This window comes from Neophocaena asiaeorientalis, unplaced genomic scaffold (assembly GCF_003031525.2).
Source record: "Neophocaena asiaeorientalis asiaeorientalis breed wild unplaced genomic scaffold, Neophocaena_asiaeorientalis_V1.1 scaffold496, whole genome shotgun sequence".
Lineage (NCBI taxonomy): Eukaryota > Metazoa > Chordata > Mammalia > Artiodactyla > Phocoenidae > Neophocaena > Neophocaena asiaeorientalis.
The window spans coordinates 1,698,218-1,724,436 of record NW_020174375.1 but is presented as its reverse complement, the minus strand read 5'-3'; the positions used below and the strand labels follow the sequence as shown (position 1 = coordinate 1,724,436).

At 39.5% G+C, this 26,219-nt stretch overlaps 2 protein-coding genes across 6 annotated transcripts in view; one reads left to right on the top strand and one right to left on the bottom strand.

Moving 5' to 3' along the window:
* OXR1 (oxidation resistance 1) overlaps nt 1–3,342 on the top strand; it is a 447,043-nt gene extending 443,701 nt beyond the window's left edge. For 4 of the 5 annotated variants that reach the window (XM_024756318.1, XM_024756317.1, XM_024756319.1 and 1 more), the window contains one exon: nt 2,242–3,342. In XM_024756318.1, coding sequence (XP_024612086.1) covers nt 2,242–2,377 — 136 coding nt within the window. In that variant the 3' untranslated portion in view covers nt 2,378–3,342. The remainder of the gene's footprint in view (nt 1–2,241) is intronic. The other variant, XM_024756320.1, reaches the window with a different exon arrangement.
* Nucleotides 3,343–11,262: 7,920 nt separating this feature from the next.
* ABRA (actin binding Rho activating protein) lies at nt 11,263–19,961 on the bottom strand. Its single transcript, XM_024756331.1, has 2 exons — nt 19,244–19,961; nt 11,263–11,859 (listed from the first exon to the last, which is right to left on the bottom strand). The coding sequence occupies exons 1-2, from the start codon at nt 19,918–19,920 to the stop codon at nt 11,340–11,342; spliced, it is 1,197 nt and encodes a 398-aa protein (XP_024612099.1). The 5' UTR covers nt 19,921–19,961; the 3' UTR covers nt 11,263–11,339.
* Between the last annotated feature and the right edge of the window lie 6,258 nt (nt 19,962–26,219).

Here is a 26,219-nt window from a genome sequence, read left to right as displayed (position 1 = left end):
GTTCGTGCCTCGGTCTGGGAGGATCCCACATGCCGCAGAATGGCTGGGCCCGTGAGCCATGGCCGCTGAGCCTGTGCGTCCGGAGCCTGTGCTCCGCAACGGGAGAGCCCACAACAGTGAGAGGCCCGCGTACCGAAAAAAAAAAAAAATTCATTTGTGTTATTTATAAAATCAGCTATCTTTGGAAAGTTTTGACATTGGAATCCTAATTTATATATTATGACTAAGAAAGTATAATATTTGCAAGAAGGTGCTTGAGTGTAGTATTTGAAACTCTTGGTAGAATATTACTCATCTCAAAATGCTGTTTAGTTGATTCCCCTTTGATTAACCCTTTTGATTAAAACCCTTCTTTTAAAGTCTAGTGACTTCTTGATAGTTGAAAGAGAAATACACTAATCCCTTAGAACTTCTCAAATTTTCAGAAAACCATGGTGATATGTTCTTTCTCTCAATTTATAAAAAAGGTCTGAAATTTTTCATGTTATTCTACCCTGGAGACTATTTGGATTGATATTTTAGACAATAGAAATCTGTTTTCCTGTTAAAAATGTTAGTGACACCCCCTGCCCCGATTTTCAGGGCTTGTTTTCTTTTTTTTTAACAGTATGAGTAATCAGCAGTTTGATTTGATTCTTTTGGTATAGCAAGCATTGTGAGAAACTTTTTTTTTGTTGTTCTGGTATTCCAACTTCATTTAGTCTTCATGGTATTTGGGGGTAGCTTGCTCTACTGCCTCTTAGCCTAGACTCCTCAACTAGCCCTTAGCAAACACGACTTCCTTCATTTGTTATTTCTCTCTATCCTTCAGGATCAGAATAATGTATGCTAAATAATTCCTAAATTTATAGAAGTGTTACTTGTTTCCCACATTTCAGGATATATAATAATAATTCATTCAGGTCACAGAATCTTGTTAGCCTGAATATTCATCATCCTGAGTGATTCTAGCACATTCTCTTACAACTTCTCTATAGATAGGTATTTGGAAGACATGATTTCAATGATTAAAAATTAACCATGGTTATGATAGCCTTCTCTGAAGGACATAACCAGGTAACTAAAAACCATGTTATTTTTAGTTGTTGGAATTAGCTTATAATGTTTGTATGTTCCAATTACACCTTTTTTGTTTGGGGAGAAGGCAGAGTCATTCGTCCCTACTCCAATGGTGGTCTTACATGTGATTCAGTTAGCTCTCCAGGAAAGCCTCACAAGCAAGTGGCTTATAATTTCAAGCTATTAAGGGTGCCTTTAGTCTTTGAAAGTAATGTACACAATGTCATTAGATATTTGCTGCAACTTAGTGTTAATGATGCAACACGATTCCAGCAAGCTAAACTAACCATTGGGTCAGTTGATAACAAATTAAGACAAGTTTACAGTCTTTGAAGGTGAGTACAATCTCAGAAAATGGGAGCTATAAGGACTTCATATTCCAGAATTCTAAACAGGAGCCCCAAAGAAATCAAAATCATGTGATGGACTGAATATAGGCTTTGGAGTCAGATAGACCTGATTCAAATTCCAGCTTCAACATAAATCACATGTGGGACCTTGAACAACTCAAGTCTAAAGTTTCCTCAGCTGTGAGTTAGAGATTGAACCCTTGGGCTTCCCTGGTGGCGCAGTGGTTGAGAGGCTGCCTGCCGATGCAGGGGACACGGGTTCGTGCCCTGGTCCGGGAGGATCCCATGTGCCGCGGAGCGGCTGGGCCCGTGAGCCATGGCCGTTGAGCCTGTGCCTCCGGAGGCTGTGCTCCGCAGTGGGAGAGGCCACGACGGTGAGAGGCCCACATACCTCAAAAAAAAGAAAAAGAGAGTGAACCCTTAACATTAACCACACATTTTATTTTAGATGATAGGGAGTTTTCATGTCTCTAAGAAACTCATGTTAAATATATTAAAACCAAACAGCAAAGAGAAATTGATAATACCAAGCAAAGAATAACAGAGTAGTACCTGCCTCAAAAGCTAATTCTATAATTTTAGAGGGTTCATCTTACTCCTTGATCTATATGTTAAGTGATTTTATAATGGGATATGAACAAAACAAAGTTGCCTTGTGCCACTTTGTGTGGAAAGGAGTAGGGAATGGTTTTGAAAAAAATTTGTAGAGTTGTTGAATATTGAAATGTCTCATTAAATTAATATTTTACAACCTCTGCAATTATTCTTTTACAGCTTAGGGCATAAGTATTAAAAGATTTTTGTTAGAACTATTTTCTTCTATGTATTACAGGGGAGAATTTGCCCTGTGGCTTGATGGAGATCTCTACCATGGAAGAAGCCATTCTTGTAAAACATTTGGAAATCATACACTTTCTAAGAAGGAAGACTTCTTTATACAAGACATTGAAATCTGGGCTTTTGAATGAATATAATGTTCTCTCTCTTAGCAGGATAATGGCCCAAACCTGACATGGACAAACAAGCATTGTTTGGAAAGTTCAAGAAGCAATACAATGTAACATGTAACTCATGCTTTGAAAATAGCTCATATCACCATTTCTTACAGCTATAATTTTGGAATTTATTTTTAAAATCATGTTTCTGTCCCAGAGGTCTTTAGGGTTAGACCATGGCGTGGGTCCCTGCAGTGTAACAGCTTAGGTTTTGTCAGAATTTTGGTAGCATTTTGATCATAGTGACCACCTCATCTATAATCCATGTTTTCTCAGTCTCCTAATAGGATGGTGCTCTTTTGTTGAACCTATTTTGGTTTATTATTTTTTAAACTATATTGATTGTTTTAGTAGAGTAGTCTAACCTGGGATATTGAGGGAACGAAGACTAGGTACTGCTGTATCTGTGAGGTTGGCACAGGTGACTTTTCGACATGCTCCGCTTAGTTATTCTTATAAAGGAAAAAACACATGCCAAAACAATGCATACTTCATAGACCACTGAGTTCTAGTTTTAATTCACAGTACAACATTCTCTTTATTAATTTTGCCTGTATTCTCAATTTCATTTTAATAAAAATGAAATTTGAGGAAAATTCTGCTTGTAATAGACCACAGTGCACATGATCTGCAGGTTTGGGCATATGCTTTCATCGTTGAATTATCTGATAAAGAGTTATAAAATGACAAAGGAGAATGAGAACTTGATGATTCTACTGAATTTAATATATCAAGCAAGAAAATATACTATTTACATATTCGTAGCTTAGCAGGGCATTATCATAACTACAAAAACTAAGAAACAGATACATATTTCGTCAACATATTGTGTCAGGTATACTGTTTTATAGTTCTGTTGTTTTAGCCTTGTTGCACACCAACTCCCAAAATAAGGTTCCTGTTCAAAAGAAAAAAAAAAAAAAACTTGTGGTTTTTTTTTTTTTAAAAAAAAAAAAAAAAAAAACTTGTGATTTTTTTTTTTTGAGTGGTATATGTTATTAATCACCATTAGCATTTGCTGTTATAAAAGGGCAATGATTATAGTAGAATATTGTAACTCAGTAGACTTGTTGAATATGCAAACTTACTGTAAAGTGACCTCAAAAAAAGAAAAGATAAAATATATCAGTAGTTCTTATCCTCTTTTGTAGGAAACCAGTAATAAGCCATTGCGGCAATAATTCATCAGTTAATTTCAAAGCTTCATGTAATGCAAAAAAATCCTGCCGTTATACATGTGACAGTGACCTTGTGCTGAAATTTCAGCTATTCCAGGTAAACATTGTATATTATCTTGTAAATTAATGTTTAAAGGTAGTTTTGTTCTTACAGAAAGTGTTGATTGCCAGGTTGCTTATAGCACTTTAAATTATTCTAAAAATGAAATTATAAGCCAAATATGTTGGCTTAAGTAGATTTAGTTGTATAGTACTTGGATATATTTAGATCTTTTGAAAGTTTAGATAATTATCTAAAGAAAGCATAGTGCTAATGAAAAAGAAAATCTGATAATCTATTTAATATGCTATTGCCGAATATGAATAGAAATACAGGGCATCGTTTCCTTGTTTATGTAAAGCTCTCATTGAAAGTTACTACCAGTGTGTAGATTAAATGTTTACAATATAGGGAACTGTAAATAAATATATCAGTTTCTTTCCCCCTTTGGTCTTCCACAGCAGTATTATTGTCTTTGTGGAGTTGACTAATCATAAAAAAATCCTGTACTGGATTTCAATCACAGTAAGGTCATAGTGGTGTACACCAAATAAAATTGAATACATAAGTACAAATTTGAGTTTGGATTTATTGAATAATCAAGTTATTTTTATATTTAAGAAGTCTGATTAAATGTACTACTGTCTTATATGTGAAAAATGGTTCTAGGAGCTATGGTGGTGGTGTGGTGGTGGTAATAGTAATCATGTTGGAAGGATGCATTCAAACAGAGGGAACAGCACAGTTTAAAAAATGGGGATGTCCTTGGGTACTTGGCACATGAGGAAATGTAAGTCATTTGTTATTTTTAAATTATGTCCCTGGTTTTCTTGGTGGGGAGTGCATAGCAAGGTAAGACTAATTTCATAAAGAGCCCTGTTATTATGCAGTGTCAAAAAATTTAGATTTTTTTTAATCTCATAGGAGCGATTAAGAAAATTTGAGTGCAAGAATGTTATGATCAGATTTCCACTTCAGAAAGATGTCTGTGAAAAGTAGATTAGTAGAGAAACAAATTAGAGACAAGGACACTAATAAGACTGTTGAAAAGTCCAGAGCGAAAATGTTGAGGTCTGAACGAGAATAGTAGCAATAGTGATAAGAAAGGAGGCATGGATATGAAACAGATTTAGGAATTAGGATTAACAAGATATGGTTATTAATTGGATGTCAGAAAGAGTTAAGGATAGCTCTCAGGTTTTTTTGTTAGGAATATATTATTCATCGAGATGGGTGATGTACAAAGAGTAGAAACAAGCAGCAGATAGGGAAGTTAGGTGAGTTGTGGAACTTATTATAGTATAATATGAGAAACTAGAGAACAGATTGGGGGCAGGGGGGAATTAATATTCTGTTCTGATAGATAAAAAAAATTTTAAATCAACAACATATAGGTAGATGTTGAAGCCATAACCTGTGGATGAGATGCCCTTGGAGATTATAGACTGAGTGAAAAGAGAATTCTTGAGATAGGTTTTGGGGGTATAGTAATATTAAGTGACAGGCAGAAGAAAAGGCTGTAAGCTTCCATCTCAAGCAGCTAGAAGAACAGTAACAAATTTAACCTAATGAAAATAGAAGGAAAAACGAAATAAAGATGTGAGCAAAAATCAATAAAATTTAAAACAAGCATACAGAACAGAAAATCTGAGAATAATAAAATTGTAAACCTCCAGCAAGATTAAGAAAAAGATAAATCACTGTTAAGAATTTAAACGGAGACATCACTGGAACCATTGAACCTTAAAGAGATAAGATATTGTGAAGAACTTTGCATCAATAAACTTGACAATGTAAATGAAACAGAAAAATGTTTTGGAAAACAGAATTTATTAAAAAATGATCCAAGAAGAAATAAAATTTTTGTATTAAAGAAACTGAATCTCTTAATTAAAAACAAAAAAATCCTTCCCACAAAAAACTCAGGTCTGTATGCTTCCACTGGGTAATCCTTTTAAGTATTTAAGGAAAAATAAAGTATCAGTCTTACATGAACTCTTCCAGGGTACTGAGAAAAGGGAGAACTTATGTTATTGAGGCTAGCACCACCTTGATACCAAAACTTTACAATCCTTACCAAAAACAATTACAGAACAGCATGGTATGAGCATAGATACAAAATCCTATATAAAATATTCACAAATCAAATTTAGCAATGTATGAAAGAATAATATATTACAACCAAATTGAGTTTATTCCAGGAAAGCAAACAGTAGTTATTTTTAAATTGGTATTTTCCACATTTAAAGAAGAAAAATCCATGATCATCTCTACAGAAGCAAAAGAAGCATTTGATCAATTTCAGTGCCTGTTTATGATAAAAACTTAGCAAATTAGAAAAGAAGGGATCTTCCTCAATCTGATAAAAAAATATCCTTGAAAAATGTACAGGAAGCATCATCTTTAATGGTGAATTATTGAAAGTTTCCTCCCAGAGGTAGGAAACGTAACAATAATAACTGCTTTCACCACTTCTATTCAACATTATCCTGGAAGTTCCAACCAGTTCAATAAAGCAAGATAAAAGGCATAAGGACTGGGAAGAAAAGACTTTAAATGTCATTTGTATAGGACACAATCGTGGACATAGAAAATTCCAAAAAAAATCAAACTATTGAAATCATTTGATTTGCCAAGGTCACTAAAGACAAGTTCAATATTAAAAAAAAGAGTAAAAACCCTTCTTTTTATTCTTTCTAAACCAATAGTTAGAAAATGAAGCTTAAAATACTGTCATTTTGCAATACCACTGAAAAAATCGGATATGTAACAAAAAGATAGACATAAGTAGGAAGGATATACCATGCTCATGATATGAAGACAAAGTTGAAAGATGTCAGTTCTCTAAAATCAATCTGTATTGGCAGGGAAAATCTCAGCCAGGTTTATTTGTGGAAATTAAGCCGGTCTGTAATTTATATGGAAATGTAAAGGCAAAGAACAGCTGAGGCAACAGTGAAGAATGAGGCTGTGGTCTTAAATACTAGATAATCAGGATCTATTAAAAAGGTGTTTAAAACAATGTGGTATTGGTCAAAGGATATACAAAAGAATGGATTAAAGTCAAGAGTCTAGAAACTGACTGATTTTTTAAAAAGATGCTGCTGCTGCTTAGTGGAGAGAATGGTCTTTTCAATAAATGATGCTGGATTAATTGGATGCCTGTATGGAACAAAAAATCTTGACCTATCTCATACCACATAATTACAGATTGTAGATCTAAATGTTAAAGGTAAAAAAATAATGCTTTTAGTTGAAAAATATAGGAGAATGTCATCATGACTTTAGGCTACACATACATTGGACAGAAAAGCACTAACTATAAAGGAAAAAAATGGTAAATTATACTACATTAAAATGTTAAGAGCTTTTCATCAAAAGACATCGTTAAAAATGAAAAGGCAACCAACAGAGTAGAAGGTTTTTGTAATACACAGATCTAATGAAGGTCTCATACACAATATACAAATGACTACGACTCAAACAAAAGACGAAAAAGGCAGAAGACTTTGGTAATTCCTAAAAGTATTAAAACAGCCAATAAGCGCTATTTTAAAAAGGAATGTGAAGTGGAATAACTTTGGAAAACATTTTTTGGCGGTAATTCTACTAAAGCTAAACTTGGCCGGCAAATTGCATTCCTTGCTATGTACCCAACAGTACTTGTGTATATTTGTTTACCAAAATATATGTCCTAGAGTGTTTAAAAAAGAACTATTTGCTTTCTTTCTCCTCTCCTGACCATCGCCCTGCTCCCTCCATACATTCACCCATTCACCTGTTTTACTGAGTCTAATTTACTGCTTCCTCTGGCTTGTTCCTGGAAGTAATCAAGCACGTGGGCACTCTTCACTAGCAGAGTCTTGGTTCTTACAGCCAGCCCTCTGGTAAGGCGCACTGGTTTTCAAACCAGCTAAAGGGGCTCATCTTCCCAGTGTCGGACTCCAGGTCTGGGGGTGCCCAATATGTGTCTCAAACCCCTCACTCCCCAGGCAGGATCCCCGAGCTTGTGATATATCCCCTTCCTCTTTGTGTTCCCTGCTCAGGGTGCAGGCCCTGATCTGACAGCTTCCCCTCCCTTCCTACCTGGTTCTGTGTGAATCTTTCTTTAGAGCCTTCGTTGTAGCATAGCCTTTCTGCCAGTCTCCAGTTTGTCTTCAGTGAGAATTGCTCCACGTGAAGTTGTACTGTTGATGTGTTCCTGGGGTGAGGTGAGCTCAGCATTCTCCTACTCTCTGCCATCTTAATCTCCCCTGCAACCTTTTCCTTACTTTTTTCAGAGCTGCATCCATGTGTATGTACCATGCTTTTTTCGGCCATTTTCCTATATGTATTAGGTTATTGCATTATTTTACAATTAAAAATAGTACACTATGTTATGCATATGTATTTTCATATTGTTTGAGTTGTGTCTTAAAAGGAAATTTGGGGATTGGAATTTATTGGTCAAAAAGTAAATGCAGGGCTTCCCTGGTGGCGCAGTGGTTGAGAGCCCGCCTGCCGATGCAGGGGACACGGGTTCGTGCCCCGGTCTGGGAAAATCCCACATGCCGCGGAGCGGTCAGGCCCGTGAGCCATGGCCGCTGAGCCTGCGCGTCTGGAGCCTGTGCTCCACAATGGGAGAGGCCACAGCAGTGAGAGGCCCGCATACCGCAAAAAAAAAAAAAAGAAGTAAATGCAATGTGATTTTGTTAGGTACAGGAGTGCCCCCCAAATCTGGGCACACAATGCCATGAGATAATCCTTGCTGGGATGATATTGAACCACAGCACTCTGAAAACCTCTAGGCCAAGAAGTTAGGTCCTACGGCGCATTTATAAATTAAATACTTCTGCAAACATTGTGTTCTTACTGTGTATCAAGAAACATCCTCGGTACTGGGAATGAAAATGTATATTCTAGGAGGCATCTGCATTAAGAGGCCACTTTAACATGGGCCAGATGGTTCCCTGCTTCTGTAATCCCTGAAATTAGTGACAATAAAGTACAGCGATAGTTTCTCTAGCATGAGTTCCCACTGAAACGAAATTCTACTTTACACAGAATTATTCCCACATCATGTGAGAAACAGTACCTAATATATCTGTTGGTAGTATTAAAAAAAAAGGGTGGGGGGGCTTCACTGATGGAGCAGTGGTTAAGAATCCGCCTGCCAATGCAGGGGACACGGGTTTGAGCCCTGATCTGGGAAGATCCCACATGCCGCGGAGCAACTAAGGCCGTGCACCACAACTACTGAGCCTGCGCTCTAGAGCCCACCAGCCACAACTGCTGAGCCCGCGTGCCACAACTACTGAAGCCCGTGCACCTAGAGCCTGTGCTCCTCAACAAGAGAAGCCACCGCAATGAGAAGCCCACGCACCACAACAAAGAGTAGCCCCTGCTCGCCACAGCTAGGGAAAGCCCGCGTACAGCAACGAAGACCCAATGCAGCCAAAAGTAAATAAATAAATTTATTTAAAAATATATATATTAAAAATAAAAATTCATTTTAAAAAGAAAGGAACTTGAATTGGGGAAGGGAAAGTAAAAGCAGAAGTAAAAATATAGTTGCAGCCTCATTTTCCAACACAGTGTTGGCGAGAAAGAAAGTCCGAGTGCCGACTTCCCTCCTGTTGATGTAAGTGGGCAAAGTGATAAGAAGGTGAACTTGGGAATCAGGAAGTCATAAAACTTCAAGTTAAAGAAATTAAAAGGCATCAAACATTTGGAGATCCATACAGAAAAGGTTAAAAAAACAAAAATGTACCTTTCAGTAACCCCAAGCTCTTTAAACATCTGATTGAAAGTTTGGAAAAATCCTGAAGATTTGGAAACCAACTGTACACTTATCCGTTACTAGGAATTTAGAATTGCCAAAAGTAAAGTGCTATTGATAGTATATTTACCTTATATATAATTATTTCATATGTTATTTGGTGACTGAAAATATGAGGACTTTCATTAACATGTTTGCCACCTGAGTTCTACTGATCTTTTTTTGTCTAAAAGCCTTAAGGTTTTCAACCATGGGTTTTTCCTATCATGGAGTTTTTTTAAGATAAAAATCTGTCATATAGCAGGCATTTTCCTCTAAGAAAACTTTCTGATTTTAGAGTCACACCTTATTCAGAAGAGTGTTAATGTAAGCTCTCTGAGAAGAAGACTTTTAAATTCCATCCTCACGTTCAGACAAACTGAACTTTGAATGATCTGCATCGATGTTACTGCCCAGAGTTGAATACGCGCTCTCTGTCTAAATATTCCACTCTATAAAAGTGCACTCTATAAAAGTGGCATTGTGGAATATAACTTCAAAACAGTAATATAAAAACAAGAACATAAAGTACAAGAAAGTATCTTTTATTCTTGTGCCATGTTTTTAAGTTTTGACATAGGTTTCACTGTTGTGATAAAAGTATACATCTTATATGAAATCCTACTTAGAAATATTAGTTATTAATTTGTAATTTAACAAATCTATTATGGAAACAAAAATGTATAAACCTTCTTTAAGAAGATTTTTGGAACTTTCAGTTTGAAAGAGAATCATACATGAAAACAAGGATAACTCTTACGGTAGTTTAATCCATACTTTATATTAAACCTAATGCCTAACAATTATGAGTGTCTATTACTTTGAGGTGTTATGCTTTGACATTAATTTCTGTATCTAACACCGAAGTGCTATAATATCATTTAGTAACTTCCATTGAATTCTGAAAGAATTGTAATCTCACAATTTTTATTCAGTTTGTTTTTAAAATTATACAAGGCACATTAAATCTAATTGAGAACAATTGACAAGTAACAGATTAGTGCCAAATAAATTTGTCTGTCATCATTAAGCTATACTTTTTTCACTTTGGCAGGACTAATATTGCTGCTTTAGGACTTTCAGATATTTCAAAAAATTTGTTACAGCATGAAGTAAATTAAAATGTCTCAAGTCTGTTTCTGATCTACCCATGATTCTATCGGATTCTTCTACACTCAACATTCCAATTCACTGTAGCATTTTCTGTATTTCTACTTCAAACAGCATGACTCACTAAGGTTTTGAGAAAAAATGAAACTTCCCCAAGAAGTCCTGCGATGGCAGGTAAATCTAAATGTCTTACCTTTGCTCTGCTTTCATAGAGAAAGTGAACAAAACCGCCTTCTCTGCTGGCTCTAAGACCACCAGCAATGTCTTTTTATGTGATTTGTGCAAATCACATCAGAGAAAGGTGGCTAATTTCTGTTGGAAACCTATTAAATTCAAAGTCCACAGAGAAATTCCAGCATCTTATTTGAATACAACTTTTTATTTGTGTGCTTATTTTGTGTGCTTGTTTTTTAAGGGATAAAAATAATGGTACAAAGTCAAGCTTCCTAGAAAATTTTAAATTTAGTTTTGCCAAACTTGCTGGAATTTTTTTTTTCCTGAACAATGACACATTGTAATATGTTTTGCTGATATTTCCCTGAAGTCAGCATTTTTCTTAGATATAATTGTTTATTTAAAGATTTATACTAGTTGTGCAAAGAATAGCCAAACATTTTTGCCTAAAAGGGTAAATGGAATTTCAAATATTTATACTATTATATACGAATAGTCCTCGATGTCCTTTCTGAAATGCTTTGTGTGTGCTTAAATAGAGTGCCAAAAAAGTCAATCATGTAAAAATTGTTTAATATTTGCCAACTTATTACAGAGCAGTTTGCATTTTACTTTTCACTACATTCGTATTTAGCATTAAGACAAGAGTGGGTCAAGTTTGGCTTGTGCAGTTGAAGGTTCACTCAGTAGAGTAATCACAACATGGTCATCCCGGCCTTGCCATAACATCTCTCCTTCAAAGTCAACCAGTCCATGCTTCCTGGCACGCATGAGAATGCCCACAACTTTATCTGAAATACGAATGTATCTGTCAAAGAGATCTCCAAAAGTAACCTGGATCTTGCCGTCCCGTCTGTGGTGAGCCATCGTTCGGATGATGAAGCACATGTCCATGATTTCTCTGTAGATGTGCTCCTCGGCTCTCTTGGCCCTTTCGGCAGTTTTGGTTCCTTCCTTGGGACGGCCGTAGCCTTCATCTCCTTTGTGCAGGCAGGTGGACATGGCCAACTCATAATCAAACTCTTCACTGAAAGGATTGAGCTTCTGAGATCGTCTGTGTTCATCAGCCCAGTGTTGCCATCTTTCTGTAAGGTTGCCCACTTGGCTGTATTTTTGCTGGGCTTTGCAGTTGAGTTTCTCTGTGAATCTATTTGCCCTAAAAGAGAGAGAGAGAGGATGAAGAATCAAAATATTGATATTTTAACACCCAAGTGTTGCTTTCTGTTTGTACTTCTTGTACATATGCATCTTAATGTAACTCTATAATTGTTTCTTTATGAAAGAAATATGAACAATTCAAAAAAGTAAGAGATAAAAGAAGAAAAATCATATACAAGGCCACCATTGTTCTTAGTTTGAGGTATCTCCTTCTAGATTATTTTCTCTCTAAATAACAGTAATGTTTTAAGCTCTGTAAAATAATCATATTAAACTATTTCAAGAAAACTTCCTTACACAAATGTAATGCAAATATGTGTATCTTTTTTTTTTAAAGAAGATGTTGGGGGTAAGGGTTTATTAATTAATTTATTTATTTTTGCTGTTTTGGGTCTTCATTTCTGTGCGAGGGCTTTCTCTAGTTGTGGCAAGCAGGGGCCACTCTTAATCGCGGTGCGCAGGCCTCTCACTGTTGCGGTCTCTCTTGTTGCGGAGCACAGGCTCCAGACGCGCAGGCTCAGTAGTTGTAGTTCACGGGCCTAGTTGCTCCGCGGCATGTGGGATCCTCCCAGACCAGGGCTCGAACCCGTGTCCCCTGCATTAGCAGGCAGATTCTCAACCACTGCGCCACCAGGGAAGCCCCAAATATGTGTATCTTAAAGTTGCATATTAGTAACATTTAGAACTGGACTTGAATGAGTGTATTAAGGGAATACACTTTACACAGGACATCAAGAAACAATTATTTGCCCAAAATAAGCCTTATATCGGCACACATACTCTGTAATATTTACTCATGTATAGAGTTTTATATATGGATTTTTTTTTTTTTGGCCCCCTGCACAGCATGTGGATCTTCTTTCCCCGACTTGGGATGGAACCCGTGCCCCCTGCAGTGGAAGTGTGGAGTCTTAAGCACTGGACCGCCAGGGAAGTCCCTATATATGGATCTTTAATGAAGCATATCTATACTAGTATCTATGATGTACCACAAATTTTGAAAAATCAAGCTGTATATATAGGAAACACCAGCTAGCAATAGTAACATTTATTGAACACAGTGTGCTGGCATTCTTCTAAACACTTTCTACTAATATTTCCACAACCATTTCATGAGATAGGTACTGTTAATCTCACTTCCCAGATGAGGAAGCTGAGGCCAGAGGGGTTAAGTAACTTTGCTTAAAGTCACAAAGCTGTTAAGTGATGGGTCTGTGACTTGTACCAAAGTTAATCCGGCTCCAGAGCCTGTGTATATCTTCTGTGAAATGCTGCCCTAACCCAGCGGAAGAGGCAGGATTCAAACCCAAACTGTCTTAGGCAGAGTCAGTGCTCTTCCCTCTGTGTAATGATGCCACTCAGCCTGCCAGGACAGTGTCTAATATGTGGATGAGCTGTGTCTCAAATGTGTGTGTCTGCCCTTGCAGTTTGGAATGCATTTCTTATTAAAACAAAACAAAAACCAGCATTGGAAAATGTAGACCAATACTGTCATGAGGGTGCAGATCTAATTTTAAAATGGCAAAATTTGTCTTTAACAGACTTTCCTGTCATTTCTGTATCTCCAATCTCCTAGACTTTTTTTCGAGGTCTCTTTGCCTTCATGAGTAAAGCATGAACTCTTGGACTACCTAAAAGTCAGAAATTTGTATTCCTCATCCGTACAAGTGACTCACCCATCCTTCTCCCCAGCTCCGAGTGGCTTCATGTGTGGAAGCATTGGAAGTGGGAGATGTAGAGCAGGGTTGAATTTGCTTATGGCAGTGGCATGCCCGAACTCAGTGGCCCCTGCTATCTGAACTCTCACAATTTGCTGTTCAAAACCCAGGAACGGGTCAGATGTGAGTCTTCCTCGCTATCCAAACTCACTTCCTGCAGTCTGGTCATTCAGATGCAGGAGGCTAACACTGGATCGAGAGGCAAGCTTACTTGCCTGAGCATTGTTTTCTTCGAACAGGAAGGCCATCCCCTAGATGGCGACCTTTCACTAATTCCCGTGGTTTGTGTCCTACACTTGCTGCATTGTTTCACTGTTGCAGTAGAATTCAAACTAGGAGTACCTTGCTGAATATAACACTGCTCTTCTTTGTAATGACATGGGCAAAAGTATATGACAAAGTTAATTGGGAAAAAGCAGCATACAAAAACTGTTTACACAATTAATCACAACGTAAAAAAATCATACATGTATGGAAAAGTGCTAGGAGCTACACTGCCCTGAAGTGGAATGCATTTCCCTCAACCCTGCTGGTCCTCGTCTTCATCTGCATCTCCATAGACTGTCCCTGTTCAGCTGCTCAGATTATGGGCTGCTTGATCTCATGACCAAAGGAGAGGAAACACCTAGTGCCCTTGGAATGATGGCAATCCATGGCAGACATAGTCTTCAATAACAAGCCCAAGGCTGGAACATCTTGCTGGAGAAGCGACTTGAAACATTTCAGAAGAAAGTGAAAAGAATAGCACGATTTATTAACTCATACTTTTTGTCTCCTGAGCACCACCTGTGGTTCTGTCCTATAGTATAAAACATAATACATCCTCCCTTTAAGGAGCTTCTGGGCACTTTGACATTCCTTCCATCCTCTAGTAAAGTACTTATGACAACTGCTGTGTGCCAGACAGTCTTTTAGGTACTCGTTGAATATTCAATAATGAAAACAGAACGACGAATAACCACTGAAAGACATTCATGAAAGTCATCAGAGTGAACCAAATTTGAGTATTTATGGTACAATTCTAACCATGTAAAATGTGTACACACCAGGCCGAAGAAATCAAGAGCATGTGCACAACTGAAAATAATTGTGTCGGTGTCTAGATGACAGTTGATTTGTTTTCTTTTTCAAAACTCTCTTTCATGCTGGTATTATAGTCGACCCTTGAACAACACAGGCTTGAACTGCGCAGGTCCGCTTATACATGGATTTTTTTTTTTTTATATAGTAAATACTACAGTACTACAGGATCCTCATCGGGTTGTTCAAGGGAACAATGGTGGGGGAGGGGTTCTGTTCTTTCAAGCACTTGAAAATCCGAGTATAACTCTACACTTATACTGTATCCATGGTTCCACCTCCATAGATTCAACCAACCATGGATTGTGTAGTAGTGTTGCAAGCATTTATTTGAAAAATCTGCTTATAAGTGGACCCACACAGTTCAAACCCATGTTGTTTTGCATCAACTGTATTGATTTTAGAATTTACAAGAAGCAGAAAAATATTCAAATTATCATCCAGAGGTAATTTGTTTAAACTGTATGTTATATGGGTCTCTCATTCATTGATGTAGTATTTTTTCTTCTAATTTTAATTAGAACTTAAATTCCCTGAGTGTTGACACTCTATGTCATTTGGGATAAGGGTTGGGGTTGGTGAGGTAATAACTGTGAAGAAGAGAAACATCTAAAAAAGCACCTACTAAATCTTAATTTCCATTTGTTATATGGTCAAACTGTAATTCCCAGTAACAAGAGAAAAGGACAGCAAAAGAATTGATCCTATTAGCAAGAATTAGAAAATAGACAAGGTTGTTTTAAAGAAGTACCAGAAGAAAATATATCTTAATGAGTATTTAATTTTTTCTATCTTATAAACGTTCTATATTGTCTTAGTATTTCCAGTTTTTAAAAAGTATGGAAGTTTCAGGTTTAAATCAGGATTAGAAAGTCTTATACCTTGAGTATCCTCCTGATCAATGAATGTAAGACTCAATATATCAGCTTATCCTGTTTTTCTAAATTTCAAGTAAAAATGTGAATAACAGTTTAGATTGAGCTTTAGAAAGACAATCTCGTTACACATTTATAGAAGCAAAGCGATATTCAAAGACTGGCACCACATCCATATCTTAGGCTAGAACACTTCTCCGTCAGTAAACTGAAGAACTTCTGCCACCCTTTCCAACTTCTCAGGGAAGTTCTGGGGAGAATCTGCTCCTCTGTCCACTGGTTTGCTTGCCCTTCACCACAGGAAGTATAGCCAGCTTGGTTAATGGGAGATTGATATCTACGGGGTCACACTTATCAGAAGTAGGGTGACTGAATTCAAAACTGTCTCCTTTCTGTTACCAGCCATGTTTGGGAGCCAAGCCTGTGCTGCTCCTTGCAGATCGGCAGCTGTCCTCAGAGTCCATGGAAAGGGTTCCAAGCTCGAGAATTGGGGGCAAATATTAGAAAGCCATACTTTCCCCTTCATTTCTAGCAAATATCTTCAATATAGTGGTACCAAAACACTACAGTTTGGGAGTTATTGGGATTCCACTAATGAAGCTGATGCTTTGATCTCCATTTGATTTCTTGAGTCCATTCTGTCCTCAGAGAATCAGTCTAACAGTGGTTAAGAATGCAAGCTCTGGCATCAGCCTTCCCAATGCCATCACTTACTAGCTCTATGACTTGTATACATCTCCACGCTCAGTTCCCTTTTCTATAAAACGCTCAACCTTTAGTATTTTTGCCAGACAGAACTTGGAGGAGAGAATGGATGAGTGACTGTCGTTTCAATATTGCATCATTACTGTGTGGGAGATAAAATTTCCTTTGTCTAAAGGAGCTGGACCAAACAAGTCACATAGCTATACAATCAAAAGACTGAATATTTAAAAAATAAAGCATAAAATAGAAATCATTTTCATAGTAAAGCCCCAGGTAGTAGAACTCTACTGGTGAAGAATATTTCTACTTTCTACCAAACCTGACTTGTCTCTGTTATCCATAGAACATCTTAACCACCAAGAAAACTTTTTTTCTACTTAAATATTCGTGACACATAATTTTCTCCCTGTTAGTGGATATGGGGAAAGAATGGTGCTTAGAATTAAAAATAAATGAACAAAACCCCCTTTCCCATAGGCCTCCTCAATAATGCCACATTCATTTCTCAAGCAGTATGTGAGAGTCCCATCAGGTAAAAAGTCCCATTGGGCTTCTGCTGAAGCTTCCTGAGCATAGCTAGGATTACTGCTGACATTCAGAGCTGCTGTTGCTGTGTACGACATTCTGGTACCCTACGTATTCTAAGACTAAGGGAAAGGAACCAAAGAAGGAAGGAAGGGATTTCATTCGCATTCTCCTCCCCAAACCCTGAGAGCCAATCTCCTAGCATCTCATAGTGTTGGGATCACCAGGGCTGGCCCCTTGCATTATAATGAGTACAACTTATTAAGTAGCTTTCCTGGGTCCGTTGCTTTACATAATTAATACCAAAATAACTCTATGGATTATCACCTCTATTTTTTTTAGATGAGTACAAAGAAACTTAGGATTTGCCAGAGTGACCATGATTCAAATCTGTCTCTCATTCAAAGGTATCTATCACACTAAGAAGGTGTCCATGTCCATGTCTGTCTGGGGGAACCAACAGAAGGGTCTGGTATGGAAGTTCTCACTTCTAGGTGAGACAGTTTAGAGTAGTGGTCGAGAGGGTGGGCTCTGGATCCAGCGTGCCTGGGTTCAAACCCCATGGGCTGTACAATCTTATACAAATTCCCTAATACTTCTTTGTCTTATGTTCCCATCTATCCAATGAGGATAATGACTGTGCCTACCCCATGAGAATGTTTTGAGGATTAAATGAATAAATACTTAGACAAGTGCCAAAGAAGAGTAACATGCATTGGAGATTGGTCCCAACTGTCACCTCCCTACCTCTGGCCAATTCAAAACATGCTGACAGGAAGATCGTCATTGTGCCACCCTTAGTCTTTGTTCTGTTGGGTTTATTCTGTTCTATTGTTTTGTTTTGTAGCACACACACCCCCAAATTCACAAGGCCGAAACTTAGACTATGGTTCCATATGGTCTGGTAGAATAGTGATTTCTGATTATGAATTCCTACGTGAATGTAAATAGAGCACAAATCTAGGTCTCTGAATGCATCCTCAAGGTTCTGCATGAGAAGTAGCATCATGTCTGGTTTCAAAGCCTTACATTTGGAGACAGGCGTACACATCTCAGGTCACTAACTTGCTGAGTGAAATTTCCCTCTGAGCTTCAGTGCTCTCATCCCTAAACTGGGATATTACCTACCTCACTGTGAGAGTTCTAAGGGCAAAGCACGTAAAATACCCACAGCACACACTAAATGCACGCGGAATTATGATTATCTAAGTTTGCCATTTCATTTTTCTTGAAAGCTTTCAATATAATAGTGCTAATTCTTTCAAAACATCTTTAAAGTCACAAACTGACAGCTTTTTGTCAAATAAGGTAACTAATTTTGTTCTTTACCTTCTGATTATATCATAAAAGTTGAAAAACACACCTACACATCTAACCGTTCCCAGAAGGAGTCAGTTTATAATTATTCGCCACATCTGAGACTTTTCCTATATTCTGATATCCTGTGGTTGTTGAGTGAGAAATCCTGACTTTCTGTTACGTGGAGCCAGCTACTGTCTTGAAACAAAACATGCGTTTCTTGTCAGACTAAAGTATCAGTTTGAGTCTGTGTGTGTGTGTGTGTGTGTGTGTGTGTGCGCGCGCATTTAGTTGTTTTCGGATTGTGATATTTTAATTACCTAGCTTTTATAGCATTTCTGTCTTTGTTTATAAGCAGAACAAAGTTTTCTGAAGGTTTGAAAAATTGCTAAAAAAATCTATATGAGGAGTAATAACTTTCATATAGTGAGCTTATGTGCAGGCACTGTGCTAAATTCTCATCTCCTCCCAATACAACAGAATTTATTCCAAAAGGTTACTGTTGCCATTGTTTTACAAAGGAGGAAATGGGTTTAGAAGAATAAGCCGTTTTTTTGTGTGGTGAGAACATTTAAGAGATATTCTCTTAGCAACTTTCAAGTGCATAATACAGTATTGTTAACTATAGTCAGGGCAGAGCTGGAATCTGAACTTGGGTCTGTCTGACTTCAGAGCCTGCTTTGACGTCAGACAGCAGCTTCCCACCTGTATACAGGCTCACAGAAGTCCGTGTTCCAGGGGCACTATTTGGGTAGATGTGTTTCTTGAAAATACTGTAGACTGATTTTGGACAAGGAAAAGGTTTCTCCACTCAGTCTACCAGTAAATACTTGTCTCTGCAGAAAAATAAACCAATTTGTTACTCATTATAGAATTGACTTAAAAATTTTTCCCAAAGCAGATACCCCTCTCCGGTGGCTTCATCTTTGTTGTGGCTAAACCTGGAGTGTTCAAAACAGAAAGGAGAAACCAAATAGTGCAGGCCCTTGGCCCAAAGGTCCATGGCTGAGCTTGGTCCTGCCCTCTTAGCCCAGAAGCGTGCCTTTCCCCAGACCTCGCTGCCTGCCCGAGCTGTGAGATTCTCACTCTGACTTTGGTGGTCCTTCCCTGCTCTCTGGGATTCCCGCAGCTGCCTGGGGCTCAGGAGCGGGATAAGGAGTTGGGAGATGCATTCACTTACTGGAAGGGCAAGGGGCGTTTGATTCTGGCAGCGGCCACCCGCTCTCCGTCCAGCTCCAGCCTCCCCTCCGTCTCCCCTCCGTAGCCGCTGTCCTCTGTGTCTACGCTGCTGCTCCTGCACTTGGGCCCTTCCCGTTCCTCCTGTCCCATCTCTTTCCAGCCTTCGATCCGCTCAGATACCAGGCTGGCACATTTTCTCCTCCGCGTCGGGGAGCCATGGCCGCAGAAGATTCTGTCCATTTCACTCTCTGGCTGCCCAGCTTCAGGCATGTCCCCATCCTTCTCGTATCTGTGGCTGAGGTGGCCCACATCCCCTCCTCTCTCGTAAGCCTTGCTGACGACTGTTTTGGTCACCTCTTTCCTTTTGATCTGAGACACCTCGGTGGCTTCCTCTGAGCTTGGTCCATCTCCGTGTCCCTCTGGCTTTGGGGAGGAAGACTTTGGGGCACTCTGAGCTTTCCGGTGGGTGGTGGGATGGATCACTGGTCCAGAAGCTTGGGGTGGGTTCTGGGTCCCTCCTGGCATCCAACCTGTGGGCTCCTGGGCCTGCCTGATGCTGTTCTCATTGGCCCACTGCTGCCAACCTCGGGCCAAGCTGATAACCAGGGTGGCTGTGCGTACCTTCCGGAGGGCACTCTTGGCTGGCCCCTCCTCCCTTTCCTTTTCCCCCGGAGCCATGCTACCTTTCTCTTCTCTGCTGCTAGCCTGGGCACTGGCTAAAATGAGTGTGGGCCGGTGGAGGGCCTGGGATTTAAATAGAAGTGGGACGTGGGGTGGGAAGGGAATTTGGTCACGGTGGAAACTATGTTAAGCACTTCTTGCCAAGACGCAGTGCCTTCCCTGTGATGGTGTGCTTTTTTTAAACCCTGACAGCTCCAGTTTCATCAGAGCAGAGGGACATCTCTGTTGGTAAAGGACAGTGAGAGGATCACGCCCTTTCTTCTCCAAGTGCCAGAGTGGAAATTACTAGATCCGATCATGTGCTCAGCCTTAGGTTTTTCCTGACCTTAAAATATGGTCCTACCATTTATAGGAGCATAAAATACACGCACAAGTTGTGCTGGGAACATTATAGGCTTGTTTCCATTGAAACCTCAACAGCTTTCAACATAGCTCTTAGTTAGTCCCCATTTTATAGCTGAATACAGTGACACGTAACTCCCTGTAGCGAATAATATCTGAGACTCAAACCCAGATGTCTGATGTAAGGCATGTGCCTCTTTTCACTCTACTCACCAAGGGTCCTAAGTTGCCTTTTTCTTTTTGTCTTCAGCTCTATTCGGTACAGACTTTAGAAGTCACCTCATCCAACCTCCATTTCCCAGATGAGAAAATTGAGGCCCAGATAAGGGGGGAGACAAGGGCCTGGTGTTTTAGTCCCACGTTTGAATTATTTTATAGACAAATCCTATTAATACACAAGACGATAGTCAAAATTTTGGTCCAATTATTTTTTTAAAAAATCTTTAAATTGAGACCTACACACACGGAACTTCAGAGATTATTACAACAAATCTTTTCAAATGTTTTGTTAAAGCAGACTATTTAAAGACAAAATAAGTGAATGCTATCAGAAGCAACCCCTACCCGAACTTTTGTTTTGAATAACACAACCTTCCTTAGCAGAACTTCAAGTTCATGCAGAAAAACCGTTTTTTCAATTCTCAGAACAAAGACCTGAAATATAGTTTTTAAAAAAGGACTGGATAGATAGGGCACTTGGACAGGAAAATAACCATCTATTAAGTGTCCTAAACCAGGTAAAAATGCTCAGGGCTCAACACTGAGTAATAAAGTAAGACAAATAGAATTTTTTCTTCGTACAACAGTTCTATAGACTTTTAAACTGTATACTTTCCTCCAGTCTTGACATGTAGTTAACCACACTGATTGAAAACTGCTGTCTAAGAGCATTAAAAGGTAAGAACTTTAATTACTTCTGATTGTGAGACAAATTTATTTTAAAAAATACGTTGATGTCAGTTTTCCATCCTGTAGGTCATTTACCTCCCAGGATTGAGACAATTGGGGAGACGATTTACTACTCTATCTAGAAATCTGTCAGATGTGTTTTTAGAGTTCAACAGCATCTGAAAATGTTAACTGTGGCCCGACAATGCAGAGACTAAATCCCTCTTGATTAAGAGGAAATTGGATCACAACAAAAGAAAACTATGACAAAGATTTCAATCTGAGTCTGAAATTTCTGGCATTCTTTCTTAGAATGTAGACACACTGCAGACTGTTTGGTTCCTGTTAGATTCCCTTCAGCTACTTGGAATGCCTTGGGAAGGAATGGGGTTCCTCAGAGATGCCCATGAACTCAACCCAGGACCAGGCTAATTTAGAACTCTCCAAGGGACTTTTCTGCTTCCCTGCCCACACCTGTTCCACATTCAATTCTTATAGGGAGAGAATGGAAACAGCAAAATGTTACTAGTCTTTCACGTATTAACAGGCATTGCAGTCAGCTGCCTGGGCTTAGGGCTATCAGCAGATAGTCTTGGCAAAAACAGGCAGCTACTAAAAGAATCTGGTCATTCCTTCTGAGATTTTGCTTCCACGGCAACTTTGGTCCTTCACTGATGCTTCTTCAGAAGAAAGTGTGAAATCCTTTTCCTCCTCGTGTCAGCTTTGGGCATTCCTTCCCTAAAGAAAGGTCTGTATGCTACCTACTGTGCATCTTATAAGAAATATCTTCTTTCTCAACCTCGATCTAGATTCTTAAGAGTTCAGCATTCTTCTGCATTAATAGAAGGTGTAAAAGAAATGAAAATAGGGGCTTCCAGGCGCAGTGGTTGAGAGTCCGCCTGCCGATGCAGGGGACACCGGTTCGTGCCCCGGTCCGGGAAGGTCCCACATGCGGCTGGGCCCGTGAGCCATGGCCGCTGAGCTTGTGCGTCCGGAGCCCGTGCTCTGCAACGGGAGAGGCCCGCGTACCACAAAAAAAAAAAAAAGTCTCAAAGAAAGATACAGTGAACTAAGTAGTTTACAATGTGAGTTTCCTGTGAGACGATGAGATTAGAAACTGTAGGTGAAGATGCAGACCTGATTAATGAAGTATTTACCACCTAAGAAATTTGTCATAAGTGTGAAAGTGTTTTGTAAAAAATATTAGTTATTATTTGATCATATGGGCAATACTAGGGAAGGGAGGGAGTTATATTTATACAATTCTCTGCATGATACACTTAGAAGCCAGGTGGAGCCAGCTCTCATCACCAGCTATATAATCTTACTAAAGAGACTTTAGAAACCGACGTTTGCTCAAGGCTTATATGAAACAATAATTTCATTGATTCTTTCTACATAAATAAATACGCTTTTTACTTGTTCATTCACAGAAAAGTGGGAATGAAAAGACTTTAATGGGCAGCAACAAATGGCTTTTGATTTCAAGTGAATTAACTCAGTGCTCATGGAATGAATACAATGGGTGAGGGCTGATGGTAGACAGTGTCGGGGAGAGTGTAAAGCTGAACAAAGCAGAAACTACTCTCAACGTCTTCCCATCTAGCCAGGAGAGGACATGCATACAACTGCCCTTAATAGTTTGGGGAGAACTACACTAGAAACAGAAATAAGGCTTTATGGGCTCATTGAGCACAGGTGACTGATTTTATTGGAAGGACTTCACATCAGTGGTGGTCCTTTATCTGATCCTTAAAAGGTAAAACTCTACCAGGTGGAAAAAGGGTGCTCTAATCTGAAGAAACGCTGTGAACAAAGATAAGGCATGAAGATGCACGGTAAACCTAGAGACCTTCTGATGGCCCAGCGTGGAGGTCACAACCTCAGATGCCTACAGGATCATGCAGGTCATTTAAACCCATGAGGTGAGTTGGGTTGGGGCACAGTATGGGGTGGTGAGAACTGTGGGCAACTGGCGAAGCAATGTCACAAGAGAAGTAAGAGGTCTGGATTTTTACATGAACTCTCCCAGTTCTTTAAGTGGTGACAGTTAATACACACACACACACACACACACACACACACACACACACACGCTCACACACAAAATACTGGGTGAACCTACACAGTTCTCAGACCAGATTCTGTGGGCCCCCAGTTTATAAGCTTTAGAGAAGAGCATACAGTGTTTATGGGGTAAGAACAAGGAGCCCGGGAGCAGTAGGACAGGCCTTTGAAGAAGTCAGTTGGAGCGATATTACGAAGAACGCCTTGCTAAGGAATCAGTGTTTTATCAAATGGGACTCACTGCATCACTAAAGAATTTTAAACCTCAATGTGTTATCAAATTTGCGTCACCAAACGATCAAATCAAAAACCAGTGAAGTGGGGTTTGGATTTGAAAAAGATAGGACTAGGATAGGGAGACTCTTTATAGGGGTTACAAAAATAATCTTGGAAAGAACCCAGTGAGGATCTGAAAGAAGAGAGAAAGGTTTGAGAGCCATTGAGGGTCACATCAGACCCGCTAGTTGCCAAGGGTGATGGGTATCGGGGGTGGTCTAGAGGTTTCAATTTAAGTGACAGGTGTGAGGAGGTGCATTATCTGGAAAAGGATAGAAGGGACGATTTGTGGTGAGAAGGAGGTTTTCCCCCTTGAGTTGCGGAAGTGCTGGGGCGCCCGACCTGGAGCACTGAGAGGAACCAAGAGCATGGACCCGGTGGTCGGGCAGAACCAGGTGAAGATCCAGGCTCTGCAGGTTAGCAGGGTGACCTAGATCATGTTACTTAATTCCTCTTAAGACTCAGTTTATTCGGGCTTCCCCGGTGGCGCAGTGGTTGAGAGTCCGCCTGCCGATGCAGGGGACACGGGTTCGTGCCCCGGTCCGGGAAGATCCCACATGCCGCGGAGCGGCTGGGCCCGTGAGCCACGGCCGCTGAGCCTGTGCTCCGCAACGGGAGAGGCCACAACAGTGAGAGGCCCGCGTACCGGAAAAAAAAAAAAAAAGATTCAGTTTTTTCATCTGTAAGATGAGTATTATCAGAGCGTCTACCTCATTAGAATCAAATGAGTAACACATGTGAAGCACTGAACAGCATGCCTGGCCCATGGAAGCTCGATAAGTGGTTATTGCTATTAATATCTGGATGTTGAGTCATGGAGTTGGAGAATTAAATCTCCTTAGATAATTCTGTCTGACCAAGGACAGGACTGATACCAAACCCACGGCAGGGATGCGTCTTCAGGTGGGAGGGTCAAGCAGGGTGATTTGTAGGGAGGGACTGGTGGCTGCGAGGGAACGCTTATTTATAGTGCTTCATTGTAAGGTAATTTATAGTGAGGCCTTTAAAGCAGTGTTTGAAAGGGTTCCCTCAGCCTGGTGCAGGTCAAATGAGGTCTCAGTTACTTGGTAGGGATAACCAAAGAGTTGAGCACAGGTGCTCTCCTGGAACCTCCTGGAATGTGGAGCTTAGTGGTTTCCAATCACTGAGGCTCACATCAGAATCTTAAATCACATTGGGAACACCTGTGGAGCTTTAAAAACTACCACTGGTGCTAAACTGTCTCTGGACACAGGTCTTGGGTAGGATCCCAGCACCATCTTAACCTAACACACCATCGGAGCTGACAACCCTTGTTCTAGATTCTAGAGGCTTCCAGCAGACATTTCACATGCAGGTCTCAAGAGTGTCGTGACCAGTATCCCAGGTATGGGTTCAGGCAGATTGATTTTGCATTCTGGATCTCCTTTCGGAATCTGTGTACCACAACAGTTAACTCCTCTGAGACTCGGTTGCCTCGTCTGATGGCAATGACATGACTTTCCCCGCCGTTGTTTGTGTGTCTACATGAGGTGGTGTTTGTGCAGCAGTTAGCACAATGCCCAATATGCTGGGTAAGAGCACCACGTGGAAGCTGTTCACATTGTTCTTTGTTACTGAGGGTAATGATGCCACCTTCTACATAAATGATCTCAGTTCACAGACAGCACATCGAACCTCAATATGTATAATACAACATAAACTTTTACATCATAAACAGTAATAATTTACATACATTGCCAGAGACCAAAGAAAATTTCAGAGAACAAATGTCACACAAACCATAACCAATCTATAGTCACATTAATTTAATTCAGGAGACAGACAGATGAATGCTTATGATATTTAAGTAACTCTGAACAGTGGTGTCTCAGAAACTGACCTTGTAATCATGACTGAAACTCACTCTTCTTTGAATAACAGTTCAGTCTTCACTATGTTATTAACACTAAGTTGGTTCAATTCATGTTTAATCGATTAACTCCAAACTGCACAATTTAGAAGTGTACCTCCTTAACACCCTAAACCAAAGTACCATGTTCCTAACTCCTCTGATCATTGAATAGTATAACATAACACACCTAGGATGGTGTCAACCTATAGTTCAATGAAAAAAAGTGAAATCAATGGCTGGTTTGGGCTGATCACGTCCACTTAATTCGTGCGATAGCTCCTTAATACATTTTGCTACTTCTCATTTTGCTCTATGCAAATCCATCTGTACACATCTCCCATGTTTACCTTAAAACTCGCCCAGCTGATCAAAACCCTTTAACCACTTCCCAGTATCATCCAGGTAAAGTTAACACGTCTTAGCCTCATAGTCAAAGCTTGCTATCATTTGCCTTCACTTTTCACTCCTTGCCTTTATAGTTTGGTAACTCTATGGAATTTCACCGAAAAAAGCCTTTTTCTTCCTATTTTGGAGGATGTATGGCTGAAACAACAGCGCACATAGAGAAGCTTTGTGTGTGCTGAGACAATTCATTTAATTTTTGCTCCTGTTTCTTCCTGCAAAAATCTTCTTTGTCCTGGACTCGGTGTGAGTGTCAATAATGTACACCAAAGTGTTTCATAAACTGTAAAGAAGGATAGCAGCCCCGTCACCATGCTCGGACTTCTCTTTTTTTCTTCACCACTGGGTCTATTGTAATACTGTAATACATCTCTGGCTGTGTTACAGCTCTGTACCAGCTGTAGTTTTTAAAGTTCCACAGGTGATCCTAATGTGGTTTAAGATCCTA

Coding starts and splice junctions, on each gene's coding strand:
- ABRA (XM_024756331.1), bottom strand. CDS start 19,920: ATGGCTCCGGGGGAAAAGGAAAGGGAGGAGGGGCCAGCCAAGAGTGCC. Junction 11,860..19,243: donor AAACGCCCCTTGCCCTTCCA/GTAAGTGAATGC, acceptor TCTCTCTTTTAG/GGCAAATAGATTCACAGAGA.